At 46.9% G+C, this 24,601-nt stretch overlaps 1 protein-coding gene across 1 annotated transcript in view; it reads left to right on the forward strand.

Moving 5' to 3' along the window:
- Positions 1–2,407: 2,407 nt before the first annotated feature.
- The window catches only part of LOC147708718 (uncharacterized), a 202,925-nt gene continuing 180,731 nt past the window's right edge, over positions 2,408–24,601 (forward strand). Inside the window, exons 1-6 of the mRNA XM_086925388.1 lie at positions 2,408–2,471; positions 2,921–3,051; positions 14,880–15,026; positions 16,711–16,797; positions 19,401–19,476; positions 21,586–21,638. Coding sequence (XP_086781514.1) covers positions 2,426–2,471; positions 2,921–3,051; positions 14,880–15,026; positions 16,711–16,797; positions 19,401–19,476; positions 21,586–21,638 — 540 coding nt within the window. The 5' untranslated portion in view covers positions 2,408–2,425. The remainder of the gene's footprint in view (positions 2,472–2,920; positions 3,052–14,879; positions 15,027–16,710; positions 16,798–19,400; positions 19,477–21,585; positions 21,639–24,601) is intronic.

The raw sequence follows: 24,601 nt of genomic DNA on the forward strand, positions 1-24,601 counted from the left end.
AGGCATCATATTCAGGGATTTGTGGCACCGCAGTTAGGGGGATCTTTTTAAAAAGTCACGCAGCGCAGCCCCCAGTGAGGCTGTTCTACTTTGCGTGACAGAGAGGGAGCAGGAGAGGGGCTCTCTCCCCCCTTTCCCTTGTGCCGACGCTAATTTCAGCAGCTGTGCACCATGCACACACCATAGCGCTGCAGCGCTAGGGTGCGTGCATGAGTGTAGCATAGGTTTTGTACAGAAAGGGTACCCTTCCTGTACAAAATACTATGTTAGGCATGATGCAAAGCTTTTCCCACTTTGCATATGTGCAGCATGCAAGGAAAGTTGCAAAAGCACAGAGAAATGAAAGCATGTCTCCTGTTAGCGCCTCCTTTGAAGGGGTGTTAACTTTTGGTGCAAAACCATGTTTACAAATCTTTGTAAATATGGTTTTGCATCAGAAGGCTTGAGTGGTTGCATGGGAATGCCCATGTACCACTCATGTAATGCCCCCTCAGTGCAAAGTAATGCAAAGCGGAGCTTTGCGCTGATTTGCGCTACTTATAGGGTGGTTTCCAGCACAAATCAAGTTTTGCGCTGGAAAGAAAATAGCAAAAAAAAGTATTCACGCTGGTTAGCACCTCTTTTGTGGCGCAAAAGGTTTGAAATTCTCCCTCTTAGTATTTGACAACAGCTATGTTCCCAGCCTCAAGTTTAGATATTACATTCTACAGAATTAAAGATTATGGTCTGCCGGTTTGATACTAGGTTTCTTTTTTTTTTTTAAAGTAGTCGGTCTTCATTGCTAACTGATCTCCCATAATCTTGAACAGCTGTCTGAGTTCACAGACGTGGAGAAAGTCGGCTGCAGAGTGATGGTGGAGCTTGCTCGCTGGCTTCCCAGCGTGGTACTTAGGAACATCCTGGATCTTTTTGAGATGGAGGCCATCCCACATCCATATGTTGCGTTGTGCCTCAAACAAGTCATTCAAGGTCATGGTAAGTTGCCTGGCATTTGAGAGATCTTTACATCAGGGAAGACCATGCTAAGTGAAGTGGGAAATGGATTAAGTTCTGTTGGACACTATTGGTACAATGATCACACAATCCAGGATAGACGATATTCAAAGCACAATGGGGTAGTGATAGCTACAGACATGGGTCTCCGGTTAGGAGAGTACAGCACTGTGAAATCTCAACCTCAGTAGTTCTGGCAGTTAAACTTAGAACCATAGGGTTTAACAGCAGATAAAGACTGTTGGGCCGTCAGCCTGCTTACTGCCTGCTGCTCGGAAATGTATAATCCAATCTGGTTCTCAGCTTCAGCTTTTCCACTTAGTTCTTTTCTTTGCTTGTCTCACTTGAACATTTTAGATTAAGTTACTGATCCATAAAATTTCTGGCAGAATTTTACTCTGCATATTTGGTATTCTCCCTGTGATATTATTGTTACACGTTACCCCCTCCCCCTTCCACTTCAGTTTTACTTTCTGACCTATAATTTTGGGGAAATTGATGCTCCCAGGTTCAGGGCCTAGGGAATTCATGAGCAACCCTTCTAACAAGTATGGCCTCTTGTACTTGAAATACCAGTAGCCAGATACTACTGTGAGATCACAGAATAAAAAGAACCTCCTTTTAGACTTTGACTCTCAGGGAATTGGCAGTCTTTTTCCCAGAATCTCCTACAAGGAAACACAGCCAGTCTCCAGAAAGGACCTAAGCAAATACTCTTCTAAATCTTTGTGTGCCGCCTGTGTCAGATCGAAGGAAGCCCAAAGGCTGCACCGTCTCTCTGTTGGGCCACCCATCTCACTTCAATGTACACCCCAAGGCTCTCCCATGTCAGTTCAAAGTACATATATTGGATCCAAATGGGGAAGGACCATAGCACTCCCATGTACTTATGGTATTTCAATTGGTGTTATGGTCGTTGGTGCAAATTGGTAAATCCTCCTGAGTATGAGGATGATTTCAATGAATGGTTTCCGTTGCTCCCTGGGCGGGAGGGGTTCACCAATTGCACTCCTTTGGGCATGATAAGGTATTAAAGTATAAAAAGAACACATCTTTGTATTACTGAAGAAAGTAATATGACACAATGGAATAAAAAGCAGCAAATAATAAAATTGATTTGGAAAATAATTTAAAAGAGTGAATAATTTATTGAAATGTAAAAGAGTGCAATTTGAGACTTCCTTCCGCCCAGGGAGCAACGCAAACCATTCAGTTCAAAGTACATCCCAGTCCTAAGGTCTATTTGTGGTATGTTTCAGTTTGAAGGCCACTACAGGACTCCCATCTCCGCTGTGGCACCTGTGTACACCCGGGCACCACCGGCTTTTGCCTCCTCTATGCAACCAGTCTGAGCTGTGTTTTTTGTTGTCACCTCACAGTGTCCACAATGAAGTATTCTGAGGGTTTAATCCTTGAACGCTATCTACCCATCATGAAGAAAGCAAGAACTTTCACTCACTGTTGGTATTTCTGCCGTGGTAAGTATAAACTAGTATTAGGAAGCTTCTCAGAAACTGGATGGAGTGAGTACCCACTACAAGAATACTTGCAATTTTTCAGAAAAAGCCAGGGATAATTTTATATAATTGTATGTTTCATTTTAATCAACAGCTGCAGAGTTTGTCTGAGAATTTTTCCAAAATCTTCTGGGTGTTGAATTTATCTCTGAGAAATTATTTCGATTTTCTTCATAAAATGAACAGATTCTGTACATTGTATGTAAAATTGATATGCTCTGTATTATTTTGAGCAACAGCTGAGGTATTAGAGTGTGTTAAAAGTCATTAAAAACTGCCCACCCTCCCCTTGATTTTTATGAACCACAAGCATGTATTCTGGGGAAGGGGAAAGTTGGTAGGGTTAAGGGTGTATATAGAGAATGCATAAGTGGGCTTTTGGACAGAACTGATTTGTATTTTCTCTGCAGCCTTTGAATCCTTAACTTGGGCATTTGCCCAGAGCACAGCCGCAAAGCTTGTTCCACAATATTTGAAGGGCTATGTTATCTGCAAGGTCTATCTTGACATACCGTGCATGAACACCAAGGAAAAGTGCAAGGTAAGTTTTCAAGTCAGAATGGATTCTTGAGAGAGACAAAGCATGCTACTATTATCTACTGAGACACCAGTACCACATACTTTACAAAAATGTGCAAAAGTGCCAAATATCATATCCCTTTAATCACCACGGATCATTTGAGGAAGGGGCCATGATTCACAAAAAGACGGAGCCTTGTGAGGATCATGATGCCCCTCTCTCTGCATGAACAGTAGTAATAAATAGCATGTAGCTGTCACTGAGTGAGCATCTATGGTGCTTCACTGAGAAACACTAAACAGGTCTTGGCTGCTACTACTGGAAGATGGCTCAGATTGATACCATGCGGTTGGTTACTGTCTGTCTTTAGTAGCAAAGTCAACAAAAGACTTTGGACTTGAATTCAACCCCAATTAATTACCAATGGTTTAGATTAAATCTAGCACTCCATTCATCACTTTTTTTCTAAGTGAGACGGCCTAAGTGCTTATCATGATGGCTGCATCAAAAAGGGGACGCCCTAGTCCATTGTGCCATAGGCCATATTCAGAGCGGCACTAATGAGGCCCAGTCAGTCAGACATTGTTCTGAATTTGCATATACTCACATTCAGTGCAAACATACTAGCTTCAAATGGAATGTTCCTATTGTAGAAGGACCGAGGCTGATTTGCAAACTGTTGATCATTATCTGTAGTGGCAAACTGAGCAAAAGAGTGATGGATTAGAATGCAACCAAAAGTACAAATGATTTAGGTTAATCCATTCTACCCATCACGTCTGAATTTACTCGTAGGCATATGCCATGCTGTCTTTCTTGTGTAAAAGTTGTCACAATACTATTTAACCATACCAGAAAGTAAGACTTTAACTGGCACATGCATCAAGGTAGGCTTTTGCGATTCCTTAATTGCGATTATTAAGGAATCGCAATTAAGGAATCGCAAAAGCCTATGCATGTAGGAATTGCTATAAAAATAGCGATTCCTAAACATTCCTCAATTGCGAGTCGCAATTAAGGAATAGTTTCCCATTCATTCCTATGGGCCTACAGGCTCATGGGAATGAATGGGAAATTGCGCATGCAATTACAAGGGTGCATGGGTGTCAAAAGGACACCCTGTTGCACCCCTGAAGTTGATCTGTGCACACATGTTGCGCACACACATGCCCCAAGGAGATATGTGTGTGTAACCTACAACTTTGAAAAATGCACTTTAGTGCATTTTTCAAAGTTTTCGCTATTTACCATCTGGTATAATTTCTCTGTAACTAGGGGACCCAAATAGCGAAATCGCTATTTTGGGCCAAAAAGGGGGGCAGCACAGACCACAGACTAGCTTGTTGGTGTGAAAAAGGCCGCTTTATTGGAAACAGGTGCACCTTACATACAAGTTCCCTTGGCCTGTGCCGTACAAAACTAAACCTCACTTCCTACTTTACCCCCCACCCACTCCCCTAAACATGTTCCCCCTGCAACAATTGTAAACATAACTTGCAATTTATTAACCTTTCTACAACTACCTAACTAGGTAAACTTCTAATGTTCTTTCATAACTATAACTATACATCATATTACCACAACTGACCTAGAAAAAACGCCCCAAAGAAACATAGCGCACCAATCCAGCACCTGTTCCAGTGACAACCCCAATACAAACTTCCCCCCGATGCACCTGCTCCCAAGAAAACTACCTAGCTGAAAAAGTAATGAGCTATCCAACAACAAACCCCGAAAAACCAGCTGGAAGCTCGTTCCCTAGGGAGGGAGGGCGGGACAAAGATAAACTGCCCAGTGTCCTCCCTGACCGGCTGTTGTGTCACAAACACCAAAATGGAGGCTAGTGACACAAGGTGGCCGGTTATAAAACTCCCAAGCCCAAAACTAGCCCAACCCAAGCCCTACAAGCCCAACGCTAGCTCAATGGAGCCCAACCAGCCCAATGGGCTCTGGCTGCCCCCTGACCCAAAAAACCCCTGGGGGACAGGCCTCCAGCTGGTTGGACACCACCCCAAAGCCCTATTGGGCCAAAAAGGGGGGAAGCACAGACCAAAGACCAGCTTGATGGTGTGAAAAATGCAGCTTTATTGGAAACAGGTACACACATGCACTACGTAACATTGAAAATGAATTTAATTCAGCAGGAATTCTTAGTATCCAGTACATTCATAAGTATTATATTTCATTTCATACAATACAATTTCTGAAAATTTCAATCAAAATCGTGCTCGGTGAGTGTCACGCCCCTTAGACACTCCCCCCCAGCAAGCTCGGGCTATGTTACAGACGGCGAGTAGGTGCCGGTGGTCACTGTTTAGAGACTGAGCCTGCAGGACCCCAGTTGGTGTAAGAAACCCACACACTACCCGTGATTAATTCCTCCAGTGGATGTTGGACGTTTGCCGCACCCACTTATTGAGAGAATCAGAAGGCATTCAAATTCAACGTATCGGGAATCTGGGAATCTACTAAGTGTCATAGGACTCCTGACGACTGATTAATCTAAACACTGAAGGCGCAAGTCTCAACCGAGGTGTGACTTTCTCTAAACGCCTGTATATAGATGTGCTCAATGTCACTGATTTTAATGTCCTGATGAAGACCCTAGACTGAGGAACTACCCGCCCTTACCATAGGGTCGAAACGTCGACAACACCACCTCTATACATACACGCCTCAGCAAAGTTAGCCATATATGGCTCCCGTGTATAGTGTATATAGGGAACCTTGTTTGATCTATCACTGACTAGAAATGATCTCGGAATGAGATAGAATTGTTGACAGGACACAATTCCTTTTCTTTGTCCCTTATTCTTTTCCAACCACACCCCATCCCACTGAAATCCCCCCCTTTCTTTGACACTCACCGAGCACGATTTTGATTGAAATTTTCAGAAATTGTATTGTATGAAATGAAATATAATACTTATGAATGTACTGGATACTAAGAATTCCTGCTGAATTAAATTCATTTTCAATGTTACGTAGTGCATGTGTGTACCTCTATAATTGAACAATGATTTCATTTCCAGAATATGTTATGTAACCGACCATATTTGTTTTGTAACTATATGCTAACCCAGGTCGGTGAGACAAGGGTTTACCCCGTTATTACCTACCATTATTGGAAACAGGTGCACCTTAAATACAAGTTCCCTTGGCCTGTGCCGTACAAACCTGAACCTAACTAAATATTGTCTTCCTACTTTATCCCGCATCCCCTCCCCTAAACGTGTTCCCCCCCTGCAAGAATTATAAACACAACTTGTAATTTCCTATCCTTTCTACAACTAACTAACTAGGTAAACTTCTTATGTTCTTTCATAACTGTAACTATACATCATTATACCACAACTGACCAGAAAAAAAGCCACCTGGAAAGTCGACCCCGGCGGCTTTCCGACCCCCTCACTAGGACTCTGATGCTTCGGGTATCTGCACACGCCTATCGCTCTATCCAAAACCTTCTTCAACTGCACTATATACAATTCCATGCCATAGCGGGACATATGCAACCCATCTTCCCTGAAGAAATACACTGCCGCATAGCGCAGCTCCGGATGTTCCCTCCTTCCAAACCCTTCTTTGTCACAAAAAACTCTCATGACCCTATAAATCTTTCTTCACGCCCGTTCAGCCTCTTTCCAACATCTCTTTGGTATAAACTCAGACCATATCACATGACAACCAGACCATTGCAGCTGAATCTCCAGCAAATCCTGCTTCATTTGTTTCAGCAACGCCAAGCTTTCTCCCCTAAATGAATAACCAGAACATCCAGGCAAACTCCCCCCTTAACTACCTTACTCAGCGCTGGAAATAATTCATGCCACCTCATGCCCCCATTCCCTTGCCAGTAACAACGAAAAGCCTAGGATCCAATGCTAGATTAAAATTCCTGGTCTTGTCCCATTCATATCGCTCCGCTTGTTTCATGAAAGAGTGTCCTAAGATGAGGATGGACAATCCTGCTATGGTCGGTCCCGCCTCCGCACCTGAAAAGACACATATGTGAGACAAGCAACAACAAATCAAGCCTTCTCCTCCCTGAAACCCCACATCCTGATGTATGTCTTATAACAGTCCGATTTCCAGCACCCCAGTAACATCAAATCCTCCCTCCCCACCCCTTCTTTGCCGCGTCTGTTTTGTGCCTATACGAAAGGAGTGCGCCCCAAACAGTCTGGTGTTCTCACCCATAGCGCGAAGGGCATGCCGCAGAACCCAAAGTAGTTGCGCCGCTGACACCCGGCTACCCTCGGCCCGTTCAAAAACCTCACCCGCCTCATCACTCGCCCTGGATGCCAGCATCTCACCCCGCATCGCGGGGCACACCGCCCGATCCGCCACACGTCCCATGACAACCCACTTCCCCACTCCCCGTTGATCAGACTTCGAGCGCCGCAATTAAACCGCCACCTCCATGGTCCGCAACTCCACCTCCCCCCACGGTACCCCCTGTTTCCCTCTTGTCCCCAGGGGCTTTGACACCCGAAAAGCCCCAAAATACATCCACAACATTAGCATGGAAAACAGAATAGCTTCCTCTCTGTTGCGGCAAATCTCCGGTATGAGCCTTATCAAGCCGACAAGAATCCCCGCCGTAACGGGCGGCGCTGTGAGGCATTGGCGCCTCGTTCCCGCGCCCATCCTTCCAATAAACATGCACCCAGTTCACCCGCCGACGGTGCGTAGCCTCACCACAATTTTCCCTGAACGCTATGGCCGACTCCTTGCCCGCGATCGTCACCTTGGACATTCCTTTGTCCATCATTGCCAAAATGAAGTGCACCAACTGCTCACCACTCACCCCATGACTGTCTAGCCGCATCGCCCCACTGTCCAAAAAGTCCTGCCAAGCCTGCTCATACGCCCTCCACGCTGAAACGGCCACTGACCCTTTTACCAGTTGAGCAACTCTTTCTCTCCTACTGATCACATCCCTGTCGGCACCGGCATCTTGCATTCGTCCGCCTCCGTGGCTAGCCCATGGAACCTCTGCCACTGTGAACAAGACAAAGCATCCGCTATGTCATTGTCCACCCCTGGCACATGCCGGGCTTGAAACAAAATGTCATATTCCAAACATTGCAGCACAAATACCCTAAACAACTTGAGCACCTGTGGGTCCTTGGCCGACTGCTTACTCAGGACATGTACCACCGACATGTTATCCACCTTAAAAATCACCTTTTTGTGTGCCAGCTCCCCTGCCCACACCGTCACCGCCACCATCAGGGGAAACCGTTCCAAAAATGCAATGCTCCTTCCCCAGTTCTGCCACCGTGGGAGCCAAACATCAGCGCACCAGTTCCCCTGCCAATACATTCCAAAACCACCTACCCCACCGCTTCCAAGGAGATGGTCGCGTCCAATTCCAACTCCTCTGGGGGGGCCAAGGGAATATCATTAAATCATTCCAAGAACGCACGCCACATGCGCAGGTCTTCCTTCGTACCCACCGACAGGCGCAGATGATGGTGCGGTAGTGTCAAAGCGGACAGGGACACGCCCAGACGTCTGCAAAAGGTTTGCCTCGCTCGCACCACCCGGCAAGCAAAGTTCAAGTGCCCTAAGAGAACCTGCACTTCCCGTACCGTTACCTTCTGCTTGGCCAACATGGTGTCAATCAACAGCAGAATATGCACCTTCTTATCTCCCAGCAAACGGGTCTCCATTGCTACAGAGTCTAGTTCTATACCCAGAAATGACAGCCCGTGCTTGGACCTTGTGTCTTCTCTGGTGCCAGGGGCACACCCAGGTAGCCCATGAGCTCTGTAAAATAGTCCAGCTGCTGCTGGCAGTCCACCGAACCAGGCAGTCCCACCAGGAAAAGTCATCCAGGTAGTGCGTCACCGTCTCTTTGCCCATGTGCCACGAAAAAAGCCATAGGCATAGCCATTCTTGGGGAGCCGCCTCTCTCCCCATGTCCCCCCATACCCCCTCAATTGCCCCTTCCCCCTCCTCCGTGCTGTCAATAAGCAAGGGGGAAGACCCCCCGCTGTTCACCATGGCGGGCACGTCCCCCCCACCGCTCCACCCCTGTTCTGGGACCACGGCACCTCTGTTATTGCCACGTTTCCTCTTGTGGGCGCCACCCCCCCTCGCCCGTTTCACCGCTGCGTCCCCTGCCCCTCCCTGGGCCGTGTTGCCCCCTCCCTAAACACCAAGGTAGGCCACGCAACAGCGCCCCGCTTCCCACCCGGCGGGCGTTTGACAGGCGATTGCCACTCGCTGCCCTCCTAGAGGGTCTCACCATCACGTCGGTCCGCAGCATGTCAGTGCGGTCCGCATCCTCTAAGTGGTGGATGGCCTCTAGGACATGCGGATCCTCCAAGCGTGCTATCCCTCTCTGTCAATGGGCCCCGTGCAGAGACGCTCCTCAGATCTCCTAGCTGACACCATTCACCGTCCCTCACAGCTGGTGACCAACAGCTCCCGCTGCCACTATCACGAGAAACGCACAACAGAACTCCACCACACCCACCACAAAGCTAAACAAAGCTAAAGTCAACAAAGCTAAACTACCCAGTGTCCTCCATGACCGGCTGTTCAATCAGTCATTTGTTACTTGCACTACATACCCGCGGTGTAGAAAGAGAGCCATCTGTTGAGGTAGGCTGGGCCGGTCTTGTGGAGGGCCTTGTGTGCGTGGATGAGGCGCTTAAAGGATATCCTCTTGTTGAGGGGGATCCAGTGCAGGTTTCTCAGGTGGGGGTATGTGGTGATGTGGCCATGTCGTGGTACATCGAGGATCAGTCATGCCGAGGCGTTTTGGATGCGTTGTAGTCGATTGATGAGCTTGGTTGGGGCTCCCGCGTAGAGGGCATTTCCGTAGTCGAGTCTGCTGCTGACGAGGGCCTGGGTGACTGTCTTTCTTGTATCTGTCGGGATCCATTAGTAGATCTTGCGGAGCATGCGGAGGGTGTTGAAGTAGGAGGAGGAAACATCGTTGACTTGCTTGGTCATTGAAAGTGTTGAGTCGAGAATGATTCCCAGGTTGCGTGCGTGGTCAGTGGGGGTCAGTCTGCCCCCAGTGGCGTTGGCCACCAGGAGTCGTCCCAGGCTGATGGGTTGGAGCAGAGGATGAGAACCTCCATCTTGTCTGAGTTTAGCTTCAGACGGCTAATCTTCATCCAGTCGGCGACGGCCTTCATTCCTTCATGGAGTTTGGCTTTGGCATTGATGGGGTCCTTGGTGAGGGAGAGGACCAGTTGAGTGTCGTCGGCGTAGGAGATTATGTTGAGGTCGTGCTGTTGGGCGACGTGTGCAAGAGGGGCCATGTAAATGTTGAACAGTGTCGGGCTGAGGGAGGATCCTTGGGGTACGCCACAGATCTTGGAGGCTTCGGAACGGAATGGGGGGAGGCGGACGCTCTGGGTTCTGCCGGAGAGGAAGGAGGTGGTCCATTCCAGAGCCTTGTCTCGGATCCCTGCGGCGTGGAGCCGTTTGCTTAGTGTGCGGTGGCAGACGGTGTCGAAGGTGGCGGAGAGGTCTAGGAGGATGAGTGCTGCAGTCTCCCCATTGTCTAGCGGGGTCCTGATGTCGTCGGTGGAAGCGATGAGGGTGGTCTCTGTGCTGTGGTTGCTGCAGAACCCTGACTGGGAAGGGTCCAGGATTCTGTTCTCTTCGAGGAGTCAGGTTAGCTGTCTGTTAACGATTTCCTCAATGACCTTGGCTGGGAAGGGGAGCAGAGAGATGGGTCGGAAGTTCTTGAGGTCTCTTGGGTCTGCCTTGGGTTTTTTGAGTAGGGTGTTGATCTCAGCATGTTTCCAGCTCTCTGGGAAGGTCGCGGTCTCAAGGGAGAGAGTGATGACGTTGCGTAGGTGGGGCGCGATGGAGCTGACTGCTTTGTTGAAGACGTGGTGCGGGAATGGGTCCGACGGAGAGCCGGAGTGGATTGTGCTCATGGTCTTGATGGTGTCATTAACGCTCACGCTGGCCCAGGCTAGCAAGGGTACGTGGTCGATGGTGTGCGGAGGGTCTATTGTGTTGCTGTCAGTTGGGGATGTCTGGGTGTTGAAGCTGTCATGGATGTCTGCTATCTTGGGTGGAAGAAGGTGGTGAGGGAGTCGCACAGGGCTTGCAACGGCAGGATGTCGTTGGTGTTGGAGCTGGGGTTTGAGAGTTCCTTCACGATGTTGAAGAGCTCCTTGCTGTCGTGTGCGTTGTTGTCGAGGTGGTCTTTAAAGGAGGTCTTTTTGGCAGCCCTGATGAGGTGGTGGTGGTTGCAGATGGTGCCCTTGTGTGCTGCGTGGTTGTCCAGAGTTTGTTCACTGTGCCATTTCTTCTCTAGTTTCCGACAGGCTTGCTTGGAATCTAGGAGTTCTGCGGTGAACCAGCTGGCCCTCTTGCTGGTGTCTCTGTGGGGGGTTTTCTTCAGCGGGGCGAGGGTGTTGGCGCAGTCCTCGATCCAGCATCTGAGGTTGTGGGCAGCGACGTCGGTGTTGGAGGGTTCGGTGGGGGGGCTGAGAGCGAGGTTTGCATGTAGTTGGCCTTCGGTGATTTTGCTCCAGCGGCGCCGGGGGATCTGTTGGGTGCGGTGGTGTGTGGTGGGTTTCTGGAAGGTGAAGTGGATGCAGCGGTGGTCGGTCTAGAGGAGTGGCTGACGGAGACATGCGGGGTTGAGGAGAAGATGGGGTCGAGCGTGTGGCCGGCGGGTTGGGTGGGTGTTGTGACGAGTTGTCTCAGTCCGAGGTTGGCGAGGTTATCCATCAGGGTTGTGGACGTGTTGTTGTTCTCAAGGTGAAAGTTCATGTCTCCGAGGAGGATGTAGTCGGTGGAGGTCAGGGTGGAGGTGGTTGAGGTCTTTCATGCCGGGTGGTTCGTCGGCTCTGTGGCTGGTGTAGCTGCAGTTCCGGCAGGTGAAGGGACCGTGTGTGCGTTTTGGGGCGGCCTTGAAGCAGTTGTGGGTCCCTCTGGGGTTGAGCGTGTGCAGAGTGCTGGCGTCGTAGTGGCGGCGGTCGTCATGGTGGGTGCGGGGGCCAGGGGTTCTGGCGCTGGGCGCGGTCCAGGCACGAACAGGTGCAGCAAGCCAGTGGCATGTATGGAGAGGTGGGAGTGAAGCAGCTGGGAGGCGGGGCAGTGAATAGGCAGTCAGGGGGGCGGAGCCGCAGGGGACGCAGCAGCGGGGGCGGTGAGGGGTGACAAAGGAAACAGAAGGCAAAAGGGCACAACAATTGAGGGGGAAACGAGTGGCACAGAGGGCAGAAAGGTCACAAAAAGGGCAAAAAGATCACAAGAATACAGGGGGAAACGAGTGGCACAGAAGGCAAAAGGTCACAAGAAGGGCAAAAAGGTCACAGAAAAAAGAGGGGAAACGAGTGGCACAGAAGGCAAAAGGTCACAAGAATGGGTAGAAAGGTCACCAAAAAGGGGCGGAAACAAGTGGCACAGAAGGCAGAAAGGTCACAGAAATGCAGGGGCAGCTAAGCAACAGAAGGCAAAAACTGGCAGAGAGACACGGGGGCCGCGAGGGGAGCTGAGGGAGAGAACGGGCACAGACCACATACAGGCAGCTGGGGAGACCGACAACAGCAGTCACAGACAACAATGAAAATGCAGTCACTACAACGGGAGCAATGAAAGAAAATATAGGCAATACAATGGAGGATGAGCAAACCTTCGGCCTACCACTGGTCACCAGGGATCAGGCGCAAGTGGTAGCCTGCGGGTGGAGGAGGGCCTCGAACTTCTTCGGTAGTGGCAGCTGGGCAGGGAGGCACAAGCGGTGCTGTGCGGAGGGGGAGCGACCTACCTGAAAGGGTCAAGGGTTGCTCTCCTCACCGCGCAGCGGGCGGCCTATATGGGGAGGTTCGGAGGGATGAGCAGCTGGGAGGCGGGAGGTGGAGGCAGCGAAAGGGCAGCTCGGGGGAGGGGCCGCAGGGGATGCAGCTGCGAGGGGCGACAAAGGAAACAGAAGGCAAAAGGGCACAACAATTGTGGGGAAACAAGTGGCATAGAAGGCAGAAGCTCACAAAAAGGGCAAAAGGTCACAAATATACAGAGGGAAACAAGTTGCACAGAGGCACAAAGGTCATAACGAAAGGGCAGAAAGGTCACAAAAAATGGGGGGAAACTAGTGGCAGAGAGGCACAAAGTTCACAAGAAAGGGCAGAAAGGTCAGAAAAATCGAGGGAAACGAGTGACACAGAGGCACAAAGGTCACAAGAAAGGGCAGAAAGGTCACAAAAAATGGGGGAAACGAGTGGCACAGAGGGCACAAAGGTCACAAGAAAGGGCAGAAAGGTCACAAAAAATGGGGGGAAACGAGTGGCACAGAAGGCAGAAAGATCACAAGAAACAGCAGAAAGGTCACAAAAAATGGGGGGAAACGAGTGGCACAGAGGGTACAAAGGTCCCCAGAAAGGGCAGAAAGGTCACAAAAAACGGGTGGAAATGAGTGGCACACAGGCACAAAGGTCACAAGAAAGGGCAGAAAGGTCACAAAAAACGGGGGGAAACGAGTAGCACAGAGGCACAAAGGTCACAAGAGGGGCAAAAAGGTCACAGAAAAACGGGGGGGAAACGAGTGGCACAGAAGGCAAAAGGTCACAAGAAAGGGCAGAAAGGTCACAAAAACCGGGGGAAAAGAGTGGCACAGAAGGCAGAAAGGTCACAGAAATGCAGGGGCAGCTAAGCAACAGAAGGCAAAAACGGGCAGAGAGAAACGGGGCAGCGAGGGGAGCAGAAGGAAAACCGGGGGGAGAGACACGGGGCAGCGAGGGGAACAGAGGGAGAGAACGGGCAAACCCACGTACAGGCAGCAGGGGAGACAGTCAACAACAGTCACAGAAACAACAATGAAAATGCAGTCACTACAACAGGAGCAATGTAAGAAGATACAGGCAATACAATGGAGGATGAGCAAACCTACAGCCTACCACTGGCTACCAGGGATGAGGCGCAGATGGTAGCCTGCGGGTGGAGGAGGGCCTCAAACTTCCTCAGCAGCGGCAGCTGGGCAGGGAGGCACAGGCGGTGCTGTGCGGAGGGTGAGCGACCTACCTGGAAGGGTCAAGGGTCGCTGTTGTGTCACAAACACCAAAATGGTGGCTAATGACACAAGATGGCCGGTTATAAAACCCCCAAGCCCAAAACTAGCCTAACCCAAGCCCAACAAGCCCAATGCCAGCCCAGTGGAGCCCAACCAGCCCAATGAGCTCTGGCTGCCAAGCCCAAACCTAGCCCAACCCCAAGCCCAACAAGCCCAACACCAGCTCAATGGAGCCCAACCAGCCCAATGGGCTCTGGCTGCCCCCCCCGGCCCAAAAACCCCCGAGGGGGCAGGCCTCCCGCTGGTCGGCCGCCCCCCCGCCCCCCCCAAAGCCCCATTAAAAGGCATCTTGCATTGCATTCAAGGCACCGCAATTTGCGATTCCTTAAGTGCAATCGCATTTTCCGATTTTTGCATTTGGGATGATGCATCCCAAATGCAAAAATAACGGGCGCAAAGGGGCATATTCTGAAATCTGCCCGTTTGCAACCGGGTTTTCCTTTGATGGATGTGGGCCTAAATCCGGACATGTGAGCAAATCAAATTGCGTGGGTCTTGTAAGTATGGGGCAACCTGGCTTCCTCTGCAAAGTGATTGTAACATGGGATAAATAAAGCAAGAAACTGTGACTTCTTCAATTAGGAAATAAATGTTACATTCTGACTATGGTAAGAACTTCCTGAATGCAGGCATATGAGTACAAGTTAACCCATGCCATGACTTTTTTTTATGACAATGCATAAACATGCATCTCCACTACAAGTATTTTGCCATACAAAAACAATCAGTGTCCCCTTGCTTCACATATACAGAGGTCAGAGGCATGTACTCTCTTCTGTGTTACTTCCTGTAGATCCGTGAACAGGTGTTACTGACACTTGGCCCAATGGCGACTCTGCTTCCCCCAGACCAGCTGGCTTTGGAACTACCAGGGGTGTTCCGAGAGATATTATACCTCCAGGCAAGCCTGCCGAAAGAGAACACCTTTGGCCTGATAAAGGTATGTCTGGGGCAAATGTACCCCTCAGTAATATCTACTGTATGTTTGAATGAATTATGTCCATGGTGTATCAAAGAGAATCATAAGGGGGTGTCTAATGAAAAGATTTTGTGTTTGGGGGTATTCTCTGCTTGTCTTTCAGATCTCTGCTGGATTTTTCTGTAGCTTTCACCACATCTGATCTAGAGCCCAGATCTGAGTGGTCATTATCTGGGTCGTCTCTTTTTTTCACCAGGGATATCATAGTTGGGCCTTCATTACAAGTGACACAATAATTCTGATGGTACAGGTCTCATTGGAATCATGAGGTTTGGAGGAATATGGCAGCTCTGCTGTGTTTCCTCAAAAGCCCGGGGAAAAACAAGTACAGTAAATGAAATGTGACGCCCATATGTTATTGCTCCCAAAATTTGAGTCCTTGTTATTTGCCCTTCATGGACTCACAGTGAATTAGCAGATTATGATAGGTCACGCATAATGAGAGTCACAGTAATACAGATGGAATCTAAGGAATTACAGAAATTATTTACACTGGTGCATTGTTTTTTAAAACCCTTTCATTTTCAATTTTCTTGGGAGAAACTGCCTTTTTGTGTGGTCAGTGCACCACTACATAGAAGAAAGTAATGCTTTTGGAGATTGATTGTGTCAAAAAAGTAAAACTTTGAATCAAGACCATGCCATGTTTTCTTCCTTCACTTTATTAGCCTTCCTGCCTCACTAGGAGTTAAAAACAAACTTGTTCACAACTTTTTAATGTATAACTTATTTTTACTTTTTCTGTAACCCCCATATTGAGACAGAAACATTATCCAACTGGTTTTATTGTTACAATTGTACTTGATACCACTCATAAGAATTGTAATCATGGGCCCCTTCTAGGGATCCAGATCACTTCTTCCCTTTAACCTCCATCGCTGGACCAACACCTACCTTATTTTTCATGAGTTGGTTTATATACTTTGGAAAAGGTTTTCACATTTTTTTAAATCTGTCCTTGTATGTTTTCTTAATAGCTATAGTTCACATGTGCCTCATAAATGTCCTATAGAAAACATCTAAAAGCTTGGGAACTTACCATATACACGTTGTAACATCCAATGTCACCCTCCCCCCAAGAGCAGCCTCATCAACAACCTCTATTTTAAGATTCTTATCAACTCTCCCCTCTGAGAATTCTGATCACCTCTCCTCTCCCTTTTGGGTATTTGCATCAAATCTCTTGGGATCATGAACTTCACTTGCCGCAGAAGATCTTACTCTCCTACCTCTTGAGGATTCTCACCCTGTAAAGCTTCTGATCACTTTTTCCTTCGTGGTGATACTCATTACCTCTCCCCAGTCAACCACTGACCACCTTGAGAGTGTGGATCGCCTGTCCGCCACAGGATCTTGATTACTTCAATCCCCTTGACTGCCTTGAACTTCTTTCGTGAAGATGGAGCTTGATCATGTCCTCTAATTTTTAAAGTGATGCTTATTCATCCTTAGGAAGGGCCATGTCCCAAGTGGTGTCCGATGGCTGTGATTTCGTTGCTTAGTTGGTCAAGATCTGTTGTTTATGTGCAGTAATCATTTAATAGAGTTGGAAATGAATGTGATAAATGAAATTGAAAGCCATATGGATGAGTGATCTCTTTCTAAAGGCTTCTCCCTTACTAATTTCATGTTCTTTTCCATTCAGCCTCTCGAACATTTCCTTAGAGCTGGTGTCACAAAAGCTTGCAAGGAGGCTTCTTTACCGGAAGGGTTTGCAGCACTGCACAATATGGTAGGGGATTTTTTGAGTAGACTCTTCTATCATGAAATCACTGTATCTTCTGAACAATAAAGATGATCAGCTCGTGTGAAGGACACAAATCCTGATTAGATAGTAGAGATGTGGATTCCACTCCTGCCCATTCACTGACATCTCTCATGAAAGAGCACTAAAAAAAGTCCCCTGTTATCTTTATCACAGAAGGCTGAAAATGCTACCCATTCTCTTTAAAAACCAAAGGAAATGATGGACGGAGCGTTGACAATACAAGCACTCACCCCCAGTCAACGGATCTGGGTTTAATCCATCACCGTTATTTAGCCCACTCTGCTACCCCAGTTCAGACATGGCCATGTGCAAATCAGTCTGACCCTGTGCCTCATGGGAACAGTCCAGCCCGAACTGCCAAGCCATGCCTTCCCTGGACCGGAAACAAGCTACCGAGGACCGGTTTCTGGCATTTCAGCCGTCTTCAGCCCGGCTTGCTTGAATCCAGTGGCAAAGTGAGCAAGGGACTCACATCTGAGCATACCCTGCCAACTTATGGCGAACAAAGAAAGACCAAAGGAAATGATGGACAGAGCGTTGACAATACAAGCACTCACCCCCAGTCAACTGATCTGGGTTAAATCCATCACCGTTCTTTAGCCCACTATGCCTTCCCAGTTCAGACATGGCCATGTGCAAATCAGTCTGACCCTGTTCCTCATGGGAACAGTCCAGGCCGAACTGCCAAGCCATGCCTTCCCTGGGCCGGAAACAAGCTACGAGGACCGGTTTCTGGCATTTCAGCTGTCTTCAGCCCGGCTTGCTTGAATCCAGTGGCAAAGTAAGCAAGGGACTCACGTCTGAGTATACCATGCCAACTTATGGCGAACAAAGAAAGACCAAAGCAAATGATGGACGGAGCGTTGACAATACAAGCACTCACCCCCAGTCAACTGATTTGGGTTTAATCCATCACCGTTCTTTAGCCCACTCTGCCACCTCAGATCAGACATGGCCATGTGCAAATCAGGCTGACCCTGTGCCTCTTGGGAACAGTCCAGCCCGAACTGCCAAGCCATGGCTTCCCTGGACCGGAAACAAGCTACAGAGGACCGGTTTCTGGCATTTCAGCCGTCATCAGCCCGGCTTGCATGAATCCAGTGGCAAAGTGAGCAAGGGACTCACGTCTGAGCATACCCTGCCAACTTACGGCGAACAAAGGAAAAACAAAGGAAACGATGGACGGAGCGTTGACAATAAAAGCCCTCAGCCCCAGTCAACTGTTCTGGGTTTAATCCATCACCGTTCTTTAGCCCACTCTGCCACCCCAGTTCAGACATGGCCACGTGCAAATCGAACTGACCCTGTGCCTCATGGGAACAGTCTAGCCCGAACTGCCAAGCCATGCCTTCCCTGGACCGGAAATAAGCTACCGAGGACCGGTTTCTGGCATTTCAGCCGTCTTCAGCCCGGCTTGCTTGACTCCAGTGGCAAAGTGAGCAAGGGACTCACGTCTGAGCATACCCTGCCAACTTATGGCAAACAAAGAAAAACCAAAGGAAATTATGGACGGAGCATTGACAATACACGCACTCACCCTCAGTCAACTGATCTGGGTTTAATCCATCACCGTTCTTTAGCCCACTCTGCCACGCCAGTTCAGAACTGGGATGGCAGAGTGGGCTAAAGAACGGTGATGGATCAAACCCAGATCTGTGGACTGGGTGTGAGTGTTTGATTGGTTCAGATGCTCCGTCCATCACCACCCCCTTTTGTACCACTTTGTTCGCCATAAGTTGGCAGGGTATACTCAGACGTGAGTCCCTTGCTCACTTTGCCACTGGATTCAAGCAAGCCGGGTTGAAGACGGCTGAAATGCCAGAAACCGGTCCTCGGAAGCTTGTTTCCGGTCCAGGGAAGGCATGGCTTGGCAGTTCGGGCTGGACTGTTCCCATGAGGCACAGGGTCAGACTGATTTGCATATGGCCATGTCTGAACTGGGGTGGCAGAGTGGGCTAAAGAACGGTGATGGATTAAACCCAGATCTTTTGACTGGGTGTGAGTGTTTGATTGATTCAGATGCTCCGTTCATCACCACCCCCTTTTGTACCGCTATTGCCTGAGATCAGCTTTTAAAAAACAGTGGCACACACACATCACACTCACAGATGTGTTTTCACCAAAATGCTCAGGGGTAGTGTTTTTGATATCTCAAACCCTTTGATCGCCCAACGTAATGATTGGGTTGCTCATTTGTTTAAGCATCAGCCCCTCAGCTGCCTTCTATTTTCCACTGTGGCCTCATTATGAGCTGGCTGCAAATTGGTTTGAGGACACAGGGTCCTGGAATCTATAATTCTTGAATGTTATCCCGCTTCAAATGCTGGCTATCCTGAGTTTTCCCTAGAATGAGAATAACAACTTGGACCCAGAGTTACCAAAATATTTGGGATAATAAATACCCATTTCGGCTCCTGAAAGAGAGCTGGGATTGTGAGGAAGGTCTTAACTACACACAGCTCTGTTATCCACAGTATCAGAGATACTCTTGCTCTGCCGATTACAGTATGTGAAATCATAAATGATAATCGCCCCCTCACTAAATATTGTCTTCTTTTCTTTGGCAGATCTCTGCCCAGGAACCTCTGTCTCACAAAGGGCAAGCAGCTAAACAGACAGCAAATGAGCTACTCCTCCTGCTTGGTGAGTACAGGATTGGTAAATCCTCAAACCCCATTTATTTTTTAGTCTAAAAATGTAACTGTAATTGAAAGAGCAAACTTGTTCATTGGTTATTGTCTTGTACTATTCACCTTTGCTTCTGGCTGTGCCCTCCTCACATATCTCTACATTGCCTCCTTTGCCAATGCTTGTGCATTGCTAGTTCCACCCATGCCCTTACCACTGCTATTGCCAGTTTCTATCCATGCCTTGCTGATAAATAACATGAGTGCATCTCCACTGTCCATGGATCCTCTGAACATAACCTTTGCTCTTGTCTCCAGGCTCATTCTGTTACTCATAACTTTCCAATGTTTTCTCTGTCGATGCATCTTCTGCTCACGCTGCTGTAGTTCCTTTCTGTCTCTGCTTCCTCTGCCATGCCTCATCAGTAAACATTAATCACCTCCTCACACCCTGTGGCCATACATATTTCTTTTTTCACATCCCTTCTTTTCCTTTGCCTGCAAACTGCCCATGTTCCTACACAATCCCTCCAACAATGGCCGTTTATAGACACCTCCTTTGTTCATGTCTCCTCTCCTCATGCATGTTCCCATACATTCTCTGTTATTGCCTTCACTGCCTTACTCTTTACTATATCTGTTCAGTTGTATTTTTTAACAAGTATGATTTCCATCACAACTAGATTTTGAGGCTAAACAGGAAAGTGATTGCCAAAATTCAGTGCAATACAAACAAGTAAATCTTTATTTGTAGTACTTTGTCAAATGTGATGATGGTGAACATATTCTCAAACACTTATGACAGGGGAGGGCTTTAGACTGCTATGGTTTATCAGCCTGCATTTAGAGACCAAAATCTGATCTTTGTTGGCAGTCTGGTATAATTCTGGAAAGCCTAAATTTACAATCTTTATTCTCTACCTCTAGCCTCGTCGATCCAGTCTTTGGATTCCTATTTACATGCACCTCAGTTTAAACCTAGATTTTACCCTGCCAGCGAGCATCCTGGTTACAGACCTCAATACTCATGTTTTGCATCTTGGCAATATATTTGTGAACATCAAGCAATAGGATTAGGCTATGTTATGTTAATATGATTTATTATCGCGCACAAGTCATCCCAGGGCTTCATCATCATTGAATTATTTTTTCCAGATTGAGCTTCCAATGTTTTGGAAACTTTTGGAACCATAGAATAGGCATAGACTACCAGGCAGGAAAGGATCTAGATTTGAATACCAGAAAACTGACTAACAGGATGTTTTTCAGTTCAAACAGTTGCTAAAACATTTCTGTAGGTCTAGGTCCAATTGTCCTAGCGAGAGGTTGTCTCTAGAATGTACCTTAGGTTCTCGACTTTGAGAACTGAAAGACATCTTGCTATGTATGGATCTGCCCTCGCTGGTGATGTTCCTGAAAGGATGGCTTCTGGTTTACAAACTGATTTCTGATGCAGCCGCTTGGCATGAACACCACTCGGTGCCCTTGTGTTTCCAACCCCTGTTGGTGAGCATTCTGGCCCTCCTCTTTTCTTTTTGAGGGTTTCTTATCATGCTACTGATCTCTACCTCTAGGTTTGTTTGGCCAGCAAATATGCTCTTTATAATATTCCGACTGTGAATTAGGCGGTGATCTCTTTAACCCCTTGCCCGCGGCCAGAATTCCGCTCCTATGCGGCACATTCCGATCGCGGGCGTGGTCATGACGGCTGGGAGCAGTCATCAGCACACAAGCACTGTGTGCATGACGGCTCCCAGCCGTCATCAGCATGGTAGGGGATAAAAAGACTATTGTGCAAGAGGGAGAAGACACTTCTCTGGATGCATGCCGCATCTTTATGACACTCATCTTGTTGCACTGCTATGGCACAGTTCCAGGTCCCACTAGCTACTGTGTCTTATAGTAAACACAGAAGACATTTATATAGTATGAATATTAGAGTTATTGTGAACAGGTGAGAAACATTTAAATTTATTGTTCATAGATTGTTTTACATTAAACCCTATAATTGGTGATGATCTGAAACCAAAGATAATAATTCAATCAGACAGTCTGATAGATGAAGGGCCTACCATCTGGTTAGAAAAGTAATTGCTAATTTTAAATATTTTTTGCCTATCTCTAGAGACAACTCAAAGTAAACTACTGGATGCAGGAGCTCAAGCGTCTGGTATTGAGGTAAGTAGCATAAGGCTGTGTCTCCAGAGAGCCTGTGCCACAGGTTAACATTTAGGGGAAGGGGCAGTAGTTCACAACATGCTTATCAGGATCTAAGATGCCTAATTTGTTTAATTTAGACTGCTAATTTCCCGGTTAGCACAAGGGTTATGTAGAGTGACAAACTGAATAGTTTGCTAGAGTTTCTATGGTGTATTAATGTTATGGAAAAAGCTCTAGAGCGTGAGTGTGAAATGCTTTTATGAGTACTGTCTTGACCATGCAGGTATTACAAGGCAGGTTTCTTTGTGTTTGAGATACCAACTGATACATGGATGAAAGTTGAAAGGAGTAACAATGTCAACACACCATATGGCAACTAAAGAGGGATTCTGGGACAGCCCTTTGCCTGTGTGGGAGAGCTTCCTTCAAGTATTGGCCTGATGAAATGTTTTTTTTTTTTAAATACACAAAAACCTGGGTGTCTAACACGAAACTAAATGTGTTTCAAAGACCATATACTGTATACGGTATATATGAGTAAGACTAAAGAACAGAATGATCTATATATAAGGTTTGACAATCTAACGCATGTAACCACCCGCAAGCGTAGGTGAGACCCAAGATCCAGAGATGGATTACCATCAAAATCTTGTTGGTGATCTGTTTTTTCTCATCTGGTCATCGACAGGGCCGGGCTGGTGTGTCTCTAGATCAGTGAGACTACTTCCAGGACCGCCTGGTTGGACTGGGGTCAAGCCCACAATTGCTTATTTGACCATGCGTGGGATCCAAATGGAACAAAAATGCAGTGCAACAGGTGAAAAGTGTAAAAAAAGGGTGAAGTTAAAAAGGAATAGAGGACTCACAGAACGGAAACTTTAATTACTATGGGCCTCTTTCTATTTAAAAAACAGAACAGCGCAAAACAACAGTATAAACAAATGACTGTTTTAGGGGCCAACATGTTTCTGCCAAACGGGGAGAACTCCCATGGCTTTCATCAGGGCCTCTGTTCTTAAGGGCTTTTGCTACTGCAAGTGCAAAACACAATACCAAAAATAAAGAGCACAAAAATATGGTCTTTGAAACACATTTAGTTTCGTGTTAGACACCCAGGTTTTTGTGTATTTAAAGTTTGTAGATTAGGGGATTAAAACCTGGGTAGGTCTTTAAACTTCCCTTAGACCCTCCAAATCCCGTTTATATTGTCTCTCTGATGAAATGTTTGTCATGTTTTGGTATCAGTCCAATGCATTTTGTGTTTGTTTATATTTCCTGCTGTTCGAAATTGTTTTGGAGAGTGTTTTAAAAAAAAAATCTTTTGTTTTGCTTTTTTACTGCTGCCATCATTATGGAGTGCATAAAGCTGCGCTAGATCTTGTGAGTGGTTGATTGAGGGGTAAAGTGTCAATTGCTTTGCTCAGTAAGTTTTTTAAATTGCAAACACTTGCAGTGTTCAAAGTTTGGCTTTTCTATTCTGACTTTATTGTATGGCTTTTGAGAGCCCTCTTTCCAGGAGGGGCTGCCTTAGGGAACCTAAGGCCCTTCCATACATGACTGTGATGTTTCAGTGCAGAACCAAGCATCTTTTTAATGCATTAGTATGGTGAAACAGGAAATTAATTTGAGTGGTGGATATGTTAGTCAGTTATTTGGATTGAGAAGGGTTCGTGGGGGTTAAAAAGGGGGAAAGGTTTGCATTTTTATAGCACTTGTAACCCTGATGGGGCGTTGATACGCTTTATTGCCGAGTAGCACACTATTCTAGAACCCATAAAGGATTAGTGGTGAATTAGTATAGTGGATATGAAATTTGAGCAGTGAAAATGTTAGTCTGTTATTTTGATTGAAAAGGATAGAGGAGGGATAGAAGAGTGAAGGATTTTTTTCTTCTTCTTCTTTTGTTTTAGGACATAGCAGTAGGAGGAGGCTTTTGGATGAGTAAAAAGGGTTTTTGGAGGCGAAGAGTTTAGAAAAGTTTGTTTTGGGGGATCGGGAGTAAAAGAGGTGTCAGATGATCCAAGGAGGGGTAGAGTAGGAGAGAGTCTAGAAAGGGTTATTTTGGGGAGCATAGTAGTGGTATGGGGTTTGGGATAAGTGGGAGAGTGGATGTAGAGGATATATTGATAGATTTATAGGGTGAGAGATAGTAGTAGAAAGAGGTTTGAGAGGAGTCAGAAAGTTGGGCTAGAAGATATATTGAGAGAAGTGTAGGCTGAGAAATAGGGTAGTGCATTGGTAATGCTAAATTTGAAGAAAGTGATAAATATATAGATCCATAAGTACATTGAAAGTATATAGATGCATAAAGGAGGTAAGTATATGTAGAATAAAGCTATTCATAGAGGTACAGGATGAGAAATAGGGTAGTGCATTGGAGATGCTTTTCAGGAGAAAAGTACCAGACACACAGATCCAAGTACATGGAGGTACACAGATGCACAATGGAAGTAAGTATGTGTAGACCAAAGATGATTTTTGTTTTAACAACATAATTATTCTACATGTTTATACAAAGCAATACACAAAGATAAGTACATAACTATAGTGAACATAAATGCTTATATACAGAGGGATATACTGTCAATTTCTGTTTGCTTATGGTGCTTATGTGGGTAAGACTCAATTCTTGAGTAGTTTTTTGAAGATAAGATGGTTGTGGGTGGATCTTATGTTGGGGGGTAATGAGTTCCATAGCTTGACTGCTTAAACACAGAAGGATGTGCCACCCATGTTTTTTTTCTTGTATTTTGGGATTTTGAGGCGAGATGCCTCTTTAGAGAGGAGGTTCCTTTGTTGAAAGTTTTTGGTGATTATATTCCTGATCAAAAGTGGTCCCATTCCATGTATTGCTTTGTGGGTGATACTAAGTAGCTTGAACGTGGATCTTCGGGCAACCGCAGGTCTTTCTAGGCAGGTGAGATGTGGTCTCACAGTTTGACATGCAAGAGTAGCCTGGCAGCCGAGTTCTGAATCCGCTG

Source organism: Lissotriton vulgaris, chromosome 6, assembly GCF_964263255.1.
Source record: "Lissotriton vulgaris chromosome 6, aLisVul1.2, whole genome shotgun sequence".
NCBI lineage: Eukaryota > Metazoa > Chordata > Amphibia > Caudata > Salamandridae > Lissotriton > Lissotriton vulgaris.